Genomic DNA, 12,986 nt, shown 5'->3' with positions numbered 1-12,986 from the left:
GACAAACACTTCAGTGGGCTTGCAGTTTAGGAGATGACTCAGTTCCAGTGGACTGAAGTCTCTGAAGCTAGAAGGGGCTTTTTTGTTGATGTTTTTATTTTCTTTTTTTTTTTCCTGGAGACAACTTCTGGGGGAAGACTGGCTCAATGCATTAACCCAATGCTTAGTCATATCCCAGTTTGTTTCAGGTTTCCACAAGGAGAATTTCTGGAAAAGAGCTCTATAAATTTCCAGTGTGTTTCATTCAAAACCTTCAGTTTAATTCACAGAATCATAGAATGGTTTGGGTTGGCAGGGACCTTAAAGATCATCCAGTTCCAACCCACCTGCCATGGACAGGGACACCTTTCACTAGACCAGGTTGCTCAGACCCTGTCCAACCTGGCCTTGAACACTTCCAGGATGGGGCATTCAAAAGAGTTCTGTCCATCCCTGGCCAAGGCCCTGCCTGCTTTGTTGTTAGATCAGTTCTGTAGCTGGAGATGCTGAGAGCTGCTCTCTGAAGTTCTACACCATTGCTTGCTATTGCAAGTGAAACTTCAGAGAGCAACCTTACTGGCTGCAGCATATAAATACTTACTGGCTGCAAAAGAAACATTTTTATTCTTTCTGTTCTCAAATTATGGTCAAAATACGGGGTGTAATACAGTAGAATAGAATTAACCTGCTTCTAATAATGATTTGTATTGAAAGGAACTTTGGTGGTATAGGTGCTCTCTAATGCAAATAGTTGTCAGGTTTGGGGTTTTTTCCCCAAATTTTAAGAGTATGGCAGGTCTATCTAAAATTTAAAGAAAGGAACTCAAAGTATAGCTAAATTTTGTTAATCATTAGAGCGTGGAGACTTCTAAAATGTTTTAGTGTATCTCCTCTCTTTAATAATATGCTGCACTTAGTTCTGGTTTATATTAGCATATTTTAATTTACACTGGTACATTGTACATTAACTTGACATATTTAGTGAAGCTTTTTATTTTTTTAGTATTTCTGAAAATCATTTCACAATTATGGTATTTTTTTTTTTTTTTTCTCTGCAGAGGCTACTTTTTGCCAAACTTTTTGGTCATCTAACATCTGCCAGAAGGGCAAGAAAATCAGAGGTTCCTCACTTCCGCTTGAAGAAAGTGCAAAATATAAAAATGTGGCTTTCTCTCAGGTCCTATCTAAAGGTAAAATAATGTATATTTTTGCTTCAATAAGGTTTAACACATTTAATTTTAAACATCTTAAAAGAATGTATGTTTATGTTCTGATATAAAATATCTCCTCTGCTCCTGATGGAAGGTTGGTGTTGTAGGCTGAGTATTTCTCCTGTACATTTACTATGGGTGCACATATATGTTTCACTTCTTTGACTCTGGGCCAGCAGTGCCTGCAAGCAGACAGATTTTGAGAAAGTTAATATGTGGTTTTCATCTTGGATTAAAACCTGAGTGTGTTCAGAGTTGGAGTCTTGTCTTAGTAATGCCAGCTGAAAAGTTGTGTGAATATGTTGGGCAAAAAGTGATTGTAGTCTAATACTGACTTTAACTTTTAGAATCTCATCTGTTTTTACAAGCAGAAAAAGATCTGTGAAAATATTAAGTGTTTTAAATTTCTGCATATAGTTGGTTGTCCTGTTGTGGAATGTCTTTCCTTCTTTCCTTCTAACCACACTTGTAACTTTCCATACTTTCCTTCTAACCACCTTTTTCTGTGCCAGCGGGAACATTTGTGTAATAATGTGGCTAACAAAAAAGTGGTCAGAGACAGGTGTATAGGTCAGCTGAGAAATAACCAGTGAAGAAGAGTGTGATTCTAACTAGTTATGCTGCATACCAGTGCTGATTGGGTGGGGTTTCACTCACGTGTGCATTTCCTGTATTTTCAGCGTCGAGGTCCTCAGCGCTCAGTGGATGTCATCGTTTCATCTGCCTTCCTACTGACTATCTCAGTTGTGTTTATCTGTTGTGCACAGGTGAGGAAATGTTACTTGTAGAGAAACAGCCATGACATAAATAGTTTTTAAAAAAATTTTGAGTGCCTTTTGCATGGGGATTTCTAGTAAGTTAGAAGACCCCAGTGAAAAAAACGGTAATATCTGTTAGAGCTTTTTGGAATAGAGCACCATTTTGTATTGTCATTTCATCTACTTTAGAATATTTTTCTGTAATAGCAAAAGAAAACTTTGTCACAAAAAATTAGAGCAATCACCAGTGGTGTGGTGTCCAATGAGGACAAGTGGTAGATTCTACATCTGGGACGATGTGATTCCTGGGGTATCCTGTGCCAGGACCAGGAGTTGGCTCAATGATACTTGTGTATCACTGCCAACTCAGGGATACCACTGTTATATTTTGAATCTGTGTCTTCCTTCATTTCTCACTGTGGTTTTGGAACACTTTTTTTGGGTTTTTTTTTCATTTTGCATCAAACCACACTTCTGCAAACACAGTTGGTACTGACCTTGGTTGATGCTTTCTGTGAGAAACAGGCTTGTTGGTTATATTTGCCTGCCCTCTAGTGGAAAATCTTTTAGTAAGTAAATCTATGTTTAAAGATTTCTGTGGCTAAAGATTTGTCTTTGAGCTTCTGTTTCAAAATATAGAGGATGTTCTGAATGGCTTCGGGTCGTGTTCTCTTTCCAATTTCTAATTAACTCTATTGTGTTGGCCTGCTAGCTAATTATAAGTATTTTATTAAGAATGTAATTTACATAAAATTTAGTACATGTGAGGGTATTTTTTTTTATCCCATGTAGTGCCTTTGCAGGTTTGAGCAGGAGTTAAAAATTGCCTTAGTGTATTTTTTTATTTCCCTTCTCAGACCTCATATCTCTGATACAGGGTTGATTTAAAATTGAGTCAAATTTTATTGGCCTGAAAACCTTCCATATATTTATTACTGGGATATGTTTCTTGAAGTTGTGGAGATACTTAACTGTTTTATTGTATTGTAATGTAATTATTATTTCAAATTAAATTTTGATTTCTTGCCTCTTTTTTTTTTCAGCTGCTTCACATGCATGAGATTTTCCTTGATTGTCACTACAACTGGGAACTCGTAATTTGGTGCATTTCTCTAACTCTTTTTCTCTTAAGATTTGTTACTCTTGGATCTGAAACAAGTAAAAAGTACAGCAATACCTCAATATTACTTACTGAGCAGGTGAGAATTTGTATAGACCTATGTTTTTATATCTAAACAACACACTTATCTGGTAGGTCTCAGGCCTTGTAGATTTATTAAAATAGTTTGGATTAGGGAGTTAATTATGGGGAAGTGAAGCAACTTTGCAACCCAAAGTTCGGTTTCTGAGATAAATGTTGGACTCTATCCCAACTTCTGTTTAAGTGAGTGGGCTTAGAGGCACCATCTCCTTTGATATAATTTAACTTCTAACAGAACACCAACATAAAAATTAGTTTTTAAATATGAAAAAAACACATGGAATCTCATTTTTGGCTGGGTGAGTAAAAGATTTGAAAACAAATTTAACCCTCTATGAAGTGAGTTGCTGTTTCAAGTCCAATAGCTTAGGACTGCTAGGTTGCATGGATTTACATACAGCCTCTTGTCGATTCCTTGGAAATCTTTTTTTTTTTCCCAGTAATTTTTCAAGCTTGGCTTTGGATCTATATGTGTTTCTTCTCAGGAATGTTCTTGTTGGTGTTTGTACTTCAAAATTCCCTCTCTGCTCTGCCTGGCACTGCTGATAGTTTTCCAAGCTAAACATGTTCATTTAGTGTTAGGTTAGAAAGAAATCTTTCTTCTGAAGTTTCACACTGGTACAAAACAACCCTTTCAGAGCAAGGTGAATAGGCAGTTCTAGAAACCTTCACAGGTTTCCTACAGAAAAAGTGTTAAAGTAGGAGAATAAAATCTTCCACACTGTGTGTCCCAAAGTCAGGGTGTGAGGCCTGTGACAGGTGATATAAATTACTTATTCTGCCTTTTCTGAAGATAAGGTTGGACACTGAGAAGCCTGACTGCCCCTCTGCCTTGTCCTGAATGAGATATTTTGCCCCAGTCTGAAACCTCTCAGAGTTCATTAGCCTGGAGAGTTTTCCATTGTTCTGTTGATCCCCAGAGTACCAGTAGCTGAATGTCCCAGTGAAGTTTGTTTGCTGTTTCTGGAATGAAAATGGAGGGAAGTGTTCAGGATAAGGATTGGAAAAAAATGCAGAGAGCAAGGGGAGAGAGATTGTCAAGCCTTTGTTTTGCTTTCATAGGTTTCTATACTATGCTCTTCCTGGGAGTCAATGTTTGAACATTTTAATCTAGCAAGGATATTGAAAGAAACACTTTCTGTATGTCCTCAGAACTTGAAGAAGTGTTACATCATCAGACACTTATCTTTGCATTGAAAGTAGCTTATCCTGTTACAAATCTTTTTCCTCGAAAATGCCAGAGAGCTTTATGAACTGAAAACCAAAATAGAATTTACAACTGTTTCTCAGAAAGTTAAAAGGATGCACTTCTCCCTGGGTAGGACTCATTTTAGACTGGTTTCATTTGCTAGAGCTGGCTACTACAGCGTTCTTGAGACACTCATGGGAGTCTAATATTTTGGCTTTTCAAGAAAGGTCAAGCCCAAAAAATTGGCTGATGCTCACTTTATCTAAAAAAACACAGCTGATTCAATGTCCTGGAAAATGGCACACTGCAATTATTAGGCTTACTGAGAATAGAACAAAGCTGAAAACAAACAGGAAAGTACAACAAAAACACACACACACACGCACAAAAAAACCCCCACCAAAAAACATATGAATCTCAACTCCCAGATACAATTAAAATGCTCCACAGATAAGATGAAATTGAAAATTCTACTTTTGCTAGCAAAGTTCCAGGCACTTCTTTGTGCTTTATATTTAGCCTATGAATTTCATGATTATGAGCCACGATGGGAAACTAAAAGGGTTGTTTTTTTTTTTTTTTATGCCGTTTGGTTGTAATTTTTCAGATCCTTCTGAAAGTGTTTTTAATTGGTCTTGTAAATCTGTGAGCAAAATAAACGTATGGTCTGACCATAATTGTCATTCTGCCAGTTTTGAATGTCAAAATAGGTGTGGTAGGTGACTGTGCATACACACTTCTTCTTTTGATGCCAAGTTTGTTATTGAAATTAAGAAAATCATAATAATTAATCATCTCTTAAAAGAGATTTAATTCTTCCTAGGGTTTTCAGAGTTGCTAATTAGAGCCTTTATTTTTTGTTTAGTCCTGCATATAAAACTTGCATTGTTGAAATCTTAATTGTTTTATCTTTAAAAATTGGAATCTCTTTGGTTCTGAAAGCATGATTTTAATTTAAAATGCAATGGTAATAGTTCAGGAGCTTAATATGCCTTAGAATATATGAGGCATAGATTTTGAGTTTTGGCCTGTGTAAGAAACTTAAAGTAATCTTTTTAGGGAGATCTGATAATCTGTTACTTGTTTTAGACGTCTATGGCCCTTATTTCAATAACCACCATACAATGAGGTGGTTAAATATATCATAGCATCATGTGGCATCACTTCCTTTCTGTAGTCAGGTGTCATGTGAAGAAATACTTGAGCATGCTACTAAATTGTTCATTTTTTTATTTTTGAAGGTTGTAAACCTAAAATAAAAAGCTTCTGGCTTTTCAAGACACTTTTTTTTTTCCTTTGATTTGCTCTGGTTATGCAATAGAAAAGAAAAAAACCTAGCCTTTGTCTCATCTAGGATATAAAAGATAGGTTGTTTCAGAATGAAAGCTGATGCTTCAAAATTGCTAAAAGGGCAAAAGAGCTAATTTGAACTCTTAACTTTCTCAGAAATAATGACCTAAAAAAGTCTGTATCACAGAAGTATTGAAATGTTCAATATGCTGTTCTCCTACAGCAATGAAGAGTTTAATAATTTTTCAAATATTTCAAGGCACTGGAAAGATTGATTTTCTGCACTCAAGGTGCTCATGAAGTACTAAATTACGCTAGAATCTTTTAAAAGAAATTACACTTTAGCAGAGTTACGGTTTAGCATTTCATTCTGTTCAATAACTTCTGAAGATGTTAAGTCTTGTAAGGTCTGCCCACTAGTATAAAAACCTGGGGATCAATTGTCAAACCTCAGGCAAGCCTTGAATGAGGAAAAGAAATTATCTAGACCCTACCTGTGCTGGTGGGCTTTTGTGCCTAATTTATAAACTTCAAAGTTGGTGCTATAATAATGTCAAATGTAATTTGTTATATCATAAAGCACTGTATTTTCCTATGGTGCTGAGCCAATACTTGTTCCTGAATATTAAAAAAGAAACAAAAAGTTTGCTTGCTTGCAGAAAAGTTCTTGCAGTTTTGTCATATAGTTACTGAACAATCACACTGTTGAAATACTAAGTAGTTCCAAATTAATTCCTTTAAATTCTGCGTAGGTGGTGATACTTGTGTTTTTGTTTTAAATCAGATAAACTTGTACTTGAAAATGGAGAAAAAGCCTAATAAGAAGGAGGAACTGACACTAGTGAACAATGTTTTAAAGCTTGCTACTAAGTTATTGAAGGTAAGAATTAAAATGGTATTCCCATATTATAAGAAGGGACTGGAATAGATTGGTTAAAGAGTCACTTGTGTTACTTCTGCAGGCAGCAGGGTGTGCTTTAGTTTAAATTTACCCTGTACCTCTTTCACTGGGATGCTGCTTGTTCATACACTGCAGTCTGTTATGTTGCTGTCATTGAGGATTGCAAATTATTATTACATCCAGTCAGTTTTATTCTTTAGGATGATGGATGCTTGAGAAATAAATGATGCAATTTTATTGTCTGTTTTGAGTGTTGATGCAGAGGTGATTTAAGACCTTGTGGCCTCACGCTGAATTTGGCTCCCTTAGCCTGTTGATTCCCATATGCCAGGGAGCAGCCCTTAAAATGAAGTTAAAACTCTCTTTAATTTAGCCAGCCAGGAGCTGAGATCAGAGTATTTCTTCTAGTTAGATGAGTAATTCTTCCCACCAGCACACCTCGGGCAAGGTGTGTGTCCCCTCCTTTCTAAAAAGATACACACAGCACTTTCCATAAGAGGGGTCAGCAGGGACTCAGAGCTGACAAAGCAACCGCTTGAGAGTTGTGCTGCAGCAATAAGGAGAGACTGACTAAATCAGTGACTAACTCCTGGTGTAAGAATAAGGGCCTGCAATGCTTTTAGGACCTGGTTGTGGAGCAAATGAAAGGAAGTATTCTCAATGCATTGGGTGGTCAAAGGACACTGGGGATGCAGAGAGGTTATCTGGATTCAAGGAGAGACTGGAAGAGAATGGACAAAGTCCATCAGGGTCAAGGTGTCATCTCATGAACTGAAGTGTTTGTGTGCTGTGGGACTGTGGGTAGGTTGGATGCTGATCAACTCTTGGTCTAAATTGCTTCCATTTTTTTCATGCTCTTCTCAGTGTTTTAAAGAAAGTGTTCATGTTTTCCTCTTCCCAAAAGTGTACCAACTCACAGCCTTTTGCAGTGGGGAACTTAGCTTTTGTGGCACAAATCCCAGACCCAGGCCATCATTTAGTTACTGTGAGAACATACCGAAAAGTGAGATTTCCAAGCCACCTACTTTGAGCTTTAAATAAATCCTTGGTAGTTGGCAATCAGCGCAATTACATACTTCATGCCCAGTAGCTAAATGGGCTCAGGATTTTTTTAAATTTAATTTTGGATGGTTTTGGTCTTTAAACTTTGAAAAATACAAGATTCTGTTGAATATTCTTACTGTTTTCTTACTCACAAAATTGGTAAGATGAATCCAAAATCTAAAAACTTTTTCCTTGCGGAATTTCTCTGCTGTCCTTCTCAGGATCATGTCTTTTGTATCTTTTGTAATTGCAGCAGAGTTTTATATGACATTACATCTAAATGAAAAGGTTGTTCATTCTTATTTCACCTTTCTGAAAGAAGAATCATAGCTTTGAAATTCTTCATTTTCAAGAAAGGGTTTGTAAGGCCTTTCTCAAGGCCCAGGATGTAATGCAGGAGAGGGATGAAGATTTAAAGCTAGGAAATATAAATTACTAAAGCACTGATAGTTGGTAGACTTTATATAATCCACTCATATTTTAAATCTCCTTTTTCCTTCCGTTATTTGACATTTTTCTAGGCCAGAAAAGTTGGGGTGACTATATTCACATAGCAATAATTGAAAATCGGTGAAACAGCTTCTTTGTTCAAGTTTTCTTGCAGATTAATTTGGGCTAATTTTTTTGTTCCTTCCAATTAAAAAAAAAAAAGAGTGAAATATTTCCAGTCTAATGATAATAGGATCTTTTTTCTGTATCATTCTTCTCTGTCTATATTGATCAGTTGTTAGTTTCAAAAATAATGGAAAAGGAAGGAAATGGCAATAGGAAAGATGTTTTTGTTAATTTTCATAGTCATGAGGTAGTCTTCTGTCATTATGAAAAATCAATCTTTTCTCACTTTTTGTGGTTCTGCTCCCTGTCAGTTCTTTTAACGCTGAAGGTGATTTCTGGAATCTGTAAGAAATCTGGAGATGGTGGCACCTAGCTCTTTATTTTCTTGGCTTCATGAGCAGTTTGGTAGATAATTGTACATGGGTAGCCTCCAGTTTTTTTAAGAAATATTTAGACAATAGCAATGTGATGGATATTTTACTGCACATTGTGTTTGATATGCAGAATAATAGGAGAACGTTTTACTCCACTGGGACTTGAAGACTTCGTAAAGTATCTAATATTTCTCAATACATGTGTGAACAAAACCCCTTTAGTGTCATTTTTGTTTTTTAATGAGGCTGTTGTTTTGCCTTATTTAGGAACTGGACAGTCCTTTTAGGTTGTATGGGCTTACAATGAATCCACTGCTTTATAACATCACCCAGGTTGTCATCCTGTCAGCTGTTTCTGGAGTCATCAGTGACTTGCTTGGATTTAATCTAAAGGTAAACACTTGAGCTGCATCCTTTTTCTCACCATATTGTTATAGATGGAACACATATTGAAGCATAGTTAATTCTTAACCAGGCTAACTAGAAGATCCATTGTTTGAAAACTGTTACTAAATTATTAAATTAAATCCATATCAGAAGAATAATGGTGTATTTGTCAGAGTGGCCCTTTAAACTTTTTTCTTTTCCATTTTGAGTCTTTGTAATTTCATTTAGGACAGTTGATTACAAGAATTCTTATACATAAATACGGAGACACTCGAACACATAAATACAAGACCTTCCTTAACTTTTCTTCATATCCCAGATTTGACTTCTCGCTTGAGCTCCTAACTGTTGACTCTGTAGCTCTAAAAGGGAGGCAGACGGGGCAGGCTATCCTTGTCTTGCAGTGCAGTGAAGTATTGCAGTAGGAGTGGTTTTGCTGTGACCAGTCCTACGGTGTTGGTTTGTCTGAACTGCTGATGGACTGTCCCTGTAGATCCCTCTCTCTGGCCCACTCTGAACTGAAAACTCTGGAAACTAAGATTCAGGTTATGAGGCATAAGCTTGTAGTTGTCACAAAGACCTTTAATGGCTCTTAAGTTTGCTTACATCTACTATAATTTTCTTGTTAGAAGTAGGTGGATGTAAAATCTATTTTATTGTGTGTTATTAGAACGTGTAGCAAATGCAGTAAGAAAAAACGTGGTAGTATTGCAGTTCTGGTAAACAAATAATTTGAGAAATAAGTTGATGTACTGCTCTAATTTTTTCAGCTCTGGAAGATCAAGTCTTGACAGTATAGAAAGAAGATGAAATAACACAGTGTTACAGAAAAGCTCATTGATGGACAAAACTGCCTCACAGCAGCCACCGAATCTGTATTTCAGAAGCTACAACCTCTTCAAGGAAGTCATTTGGAAAACAGAAGTGTTTACATCTGTCTTGTGCAATCTTTGTATTTATTTCATCTTCTCACTGGTTTATGTTTGTTTTAGTTGACATGTTTTATTTTCATATTACTTGCTTAGTTTTGGAAAGGGTCTGACTTAGGAAAGGTCAAAAACTGTGTGTCAGAGTTTGAAATCCTGAAATTCGATCACACTAAACTGCTCTGTCTGTTGTTAAAGCTAAGCCAATGCTGGACGTTTTTAATTACCAGTAACACTATATGGTAGTCATTTGATTTTTGATAGTGTGGTAAAATTGCGTAGAATATTTCATTTGCACCAGTCATTTATGAGGGCAAGGTCAATAGATGCTTGGTTGCAATAGAAAAGTGAGACGTAATCAAAAAATAAAGTACTGACAATACAGTATGACAGGCAGCAAAAATGTTTTATATGACTATTAGAAACAAGTGGGAATTTCTAATATTTTGAGTAATTCCAGGATCTAAACTCATATAAGCTGCAGTTTAAATATCCTGGGATATTAAAAAGGTATTATATAATAAGTCAACAAGTGTTCTTTGATAACACACTTATTAGAGCAATAATTGTAAATGGTTATCATGCTGTATGATATTTTGATAAAAACTAAATATTGTATTTATTTGAAATACTGGGCTGTTCTGCACAGCTCTGACTGTGCATGTGCACTTTTTATTGTTACTTTTAATGAGAAACTTTATACATATAAATGTATATTAATTGGGATATATTATGGTGAACTATGGAGCAGTATGTATTATATGTTGAAGTTGAATATTTAAACAAGCAGATTATTTACTGGTGAAAGGAATGCCTTGAATGACTGAGCAAAAAATAGATGCACTCCTTGTACGCTATAGTATATGCCATTGCTACCACATTGAAGTTTAAGAACAATTAAACACAAGGAACAAGTTGCTCTGGTGAGCAGCAGAGCTACAAAGCCTGGTATTTGGCAGGTTTGTGTCTTGAAATAACTCCCATTCCTCCCCAGCAGGTGTCATTCCCGTGGGCTTTCTGCTGGGGTTTCCAACACCTCTCCCTCTGCCTCCCACAAGGACCAGTCATATTGACTCGTGGTTCTTCAATGTGACAGAAATAATGTGTCTATCCCCGTGGAATTAAGTAATTTGTAACAAACTTTCCTACTATAGATTATTTTGGGAGGTTTAATACCACCAGGCACAAGTATTCTTACATTTTATGTTTCTAAAATACTGGTTTCATACTCAAAAATGACAAGTAATTGTTGACAAGAGTCTGGATATTGCCCTATGTTTGCTAATCTTCAGTATCTTGGAAGATTGGAAGTATTGAGTCTTAAACTTATGTGGTATAAAAATATTTTTATATATAAAGCAACACAAACAAGCATTTTGTATTTTATTTGCCTCTGTACTAATGTTTAAAAATGACCAAAGTGCATTCTGGTTTTTGGAAGAATGTATTACTGGAGCTTTAAGAACATACTATATTTAGGTTCTCATGTGAAAACTTCAGCTGCCTCTGATCTGTTTCTCCTTTCTCTGTTGTTTGACGTTGGGATTGTTTTTAAAAATTAAGTACATTTTATACACAGTTTTTTCCAAATTATGGTACAGACCAACACAGAACTTAATTTTGCACAAAATATATTTAAAAATAAAAAAAAGAACGGCAGGAGTTCTATGGGTGATAAAAGATAAGGCAATTGCTTTTTACAGCCTGTCATTATTATAAAACCATTCTTTACAGTGGAATCATTTTTAGAAATGTGAAATAGTGACTATATGGCTTTCATTACTTTAAAAAAAAAAGGGTGAGAGAAAACACTGTGGTTTGGGTTGAAGGTGAAATTAGTTTAACCATGTATACCTCAGCAACTCGCACTGTGCGGTTTGTTGCACTAACAAACGAAGGCTTGGGGACAGTAAAACATTTGTGAAATGAAATTAAAAATAATAAAAACCTTTATTTGCTACCCTTAGGTATATTCATTATGTTAAAAATGAGAGAGGTTTATTCTCCATCCCTCAGTGTGGAAAGTCCAGTATAAGAATAGAGGCAAGTAGAAATATGGCAGATCTTGCGTGTTAACTGTTATTTTTTGCCACGTGTTTTGTAACTGAAAGTGTGATCAGGCTTGGAATAAAGCTTTCTATGGTTGATGGTAAAAAAAAAGAAAAAAATGCAGTGAGCTATATCTTTTAGTAATGTCCAGCACATTTCTGTGTCTGCCTGTTTTGATTTAAATCTATATAGTCTATTTCGATTAAAACACTTTTGGGAAAGAAACCTGCACATGGAATGCAAATGATATAAAATGTCATGTAGAACAAGCCAAGTTAAAGTACATGTGAAATGCAGAAAGATACTTTAATAATTTCATTAGTTCTCCATGTTATCTTCTAGGAATGGGACATTAAAAACCCTTTGGGTAGCTGTCAAATTTAGTAACTTCAAAAAAATTTCTCTGGATTACCGGTTTATTGCATTCCAGGTAATGCTTAAGGATATTTCTGGTTCAGATTTCAAAGGTCCATCTTTGGCACCCAGCAGCAAACAGTAGAGAGAATTCTCTTTTTTACAGGTGGTAGTAGTGGGCTGCTGCTCTTGTCTTTACTGGATACTTCAAATCCCATGGCATCCAACATGTCTGTCTAGGGGAAAGGAGGAAAAAAGATTGGTGGTGTTGTTGATCTGTCCACTGCTGCCTCCTTAGGTAGGCTTTGGTTAGGAGTTTCTCAGTAGCGAATTTCACTCAGTGGGAATGTTAGAGAAGAGTTCAAAGGAGGAATGCATGATTCTTTGTTCTCAGTCCATAAACAATTACATTTTTATTACATGACTGCATAAAATATACCTGTATTGGTGCAGGAGCTGGGGAAGCAAATCTTTTAGTAATAAATAGCAGCTGACAAAATAATCTTTTCCAATGGGGAAAACAATTATCTTTGCCAATGTAATTCTTGCAAGACAGCAGAGGAAGTCATATTGAGAAGGTGCCCATGTTGTTTGTTTTGTTTAAACCCCCCCACAATAGTTTTCACTTCACACAGTTCACCACTTTACTGTGGCTTTCCTCGTGAATACTGCCTTTGTACCTTGTCAGTCTTAGGAGAAGCAGTGAGTCTCAGCTGTGTTGTTAGGATCCTGCTTTGCTGACACTTCCTTTTCCTGAAAATCACCACA

General features: G+C 36.1%; 1 protein-coding gene across 6 annotated transcripts in view; it reads left to right on the top strand.

Annotated features, from left to right (window-relative positions):
• The window catches only part of PHTF2 (putative homeodomain transcription factor 2), a 62,871-nt gene extending 50,889 nt beyond the window's left edge, over positions 1 to 11,982 (top strand). For all 6 annotated transcript variants that reach the window (XM_040062231.1, XM_040062232.2, XM_040062233.2 and 3 more), the window contains 6 exons: positions 1,038 to 1,169; positions 1,871 to 1,957; positions 2,992 to 3,147; positions 6,413 to 6,508; positions 8,770 to 8,895; positions 9,660 to 11,982. In XM_040062231.1, coding sequence (XP_039918165.1) covers positions 1,038 to 1,169; positions 1,871 to 1,957; positions 2,992 to 3,147; positions 6,413 to 6,508; positions 8,770 to 8,895; positions 9,660 to 9,680 — 618 coding nt within the window. In that variant the 3' untranslated portion in view covers positions 9,681 to 11,982. The remainder of the gene's footprint in view (positions 1 to 1,037; positions 1,170 to 1,870; positions 1,958 to 2,991; positions 3,148 to 6,412; positions 6,509 to 8,769; positions 8,896 to 9,659) is intronic.
• The last annotated feature ends 1,004 nt before the right edge of the window (positions 11,983 to 12,986 follow it).

Source organism: Hirundo rustica, chromosome 4 (assembly GCF_015227805.2).
Source record: "Hirundo rustica isolate bHirRus1 chromosome 4, bHirRus1.pri.v3, whole genome shotgun sequence".
Classification (NCBI taxonomy): domain Eukaryota; kingdom Metazoa; phylum Chordata; class Aves; order Passeriformes; family Hirundinidae; genus Hirundo; species Hirundo rustica.
The sequence above is the reverse complement of the archived record's forward strand: the minus strand, read 5'-3'. Positions and strand labels throughout refer to the sequence as shown.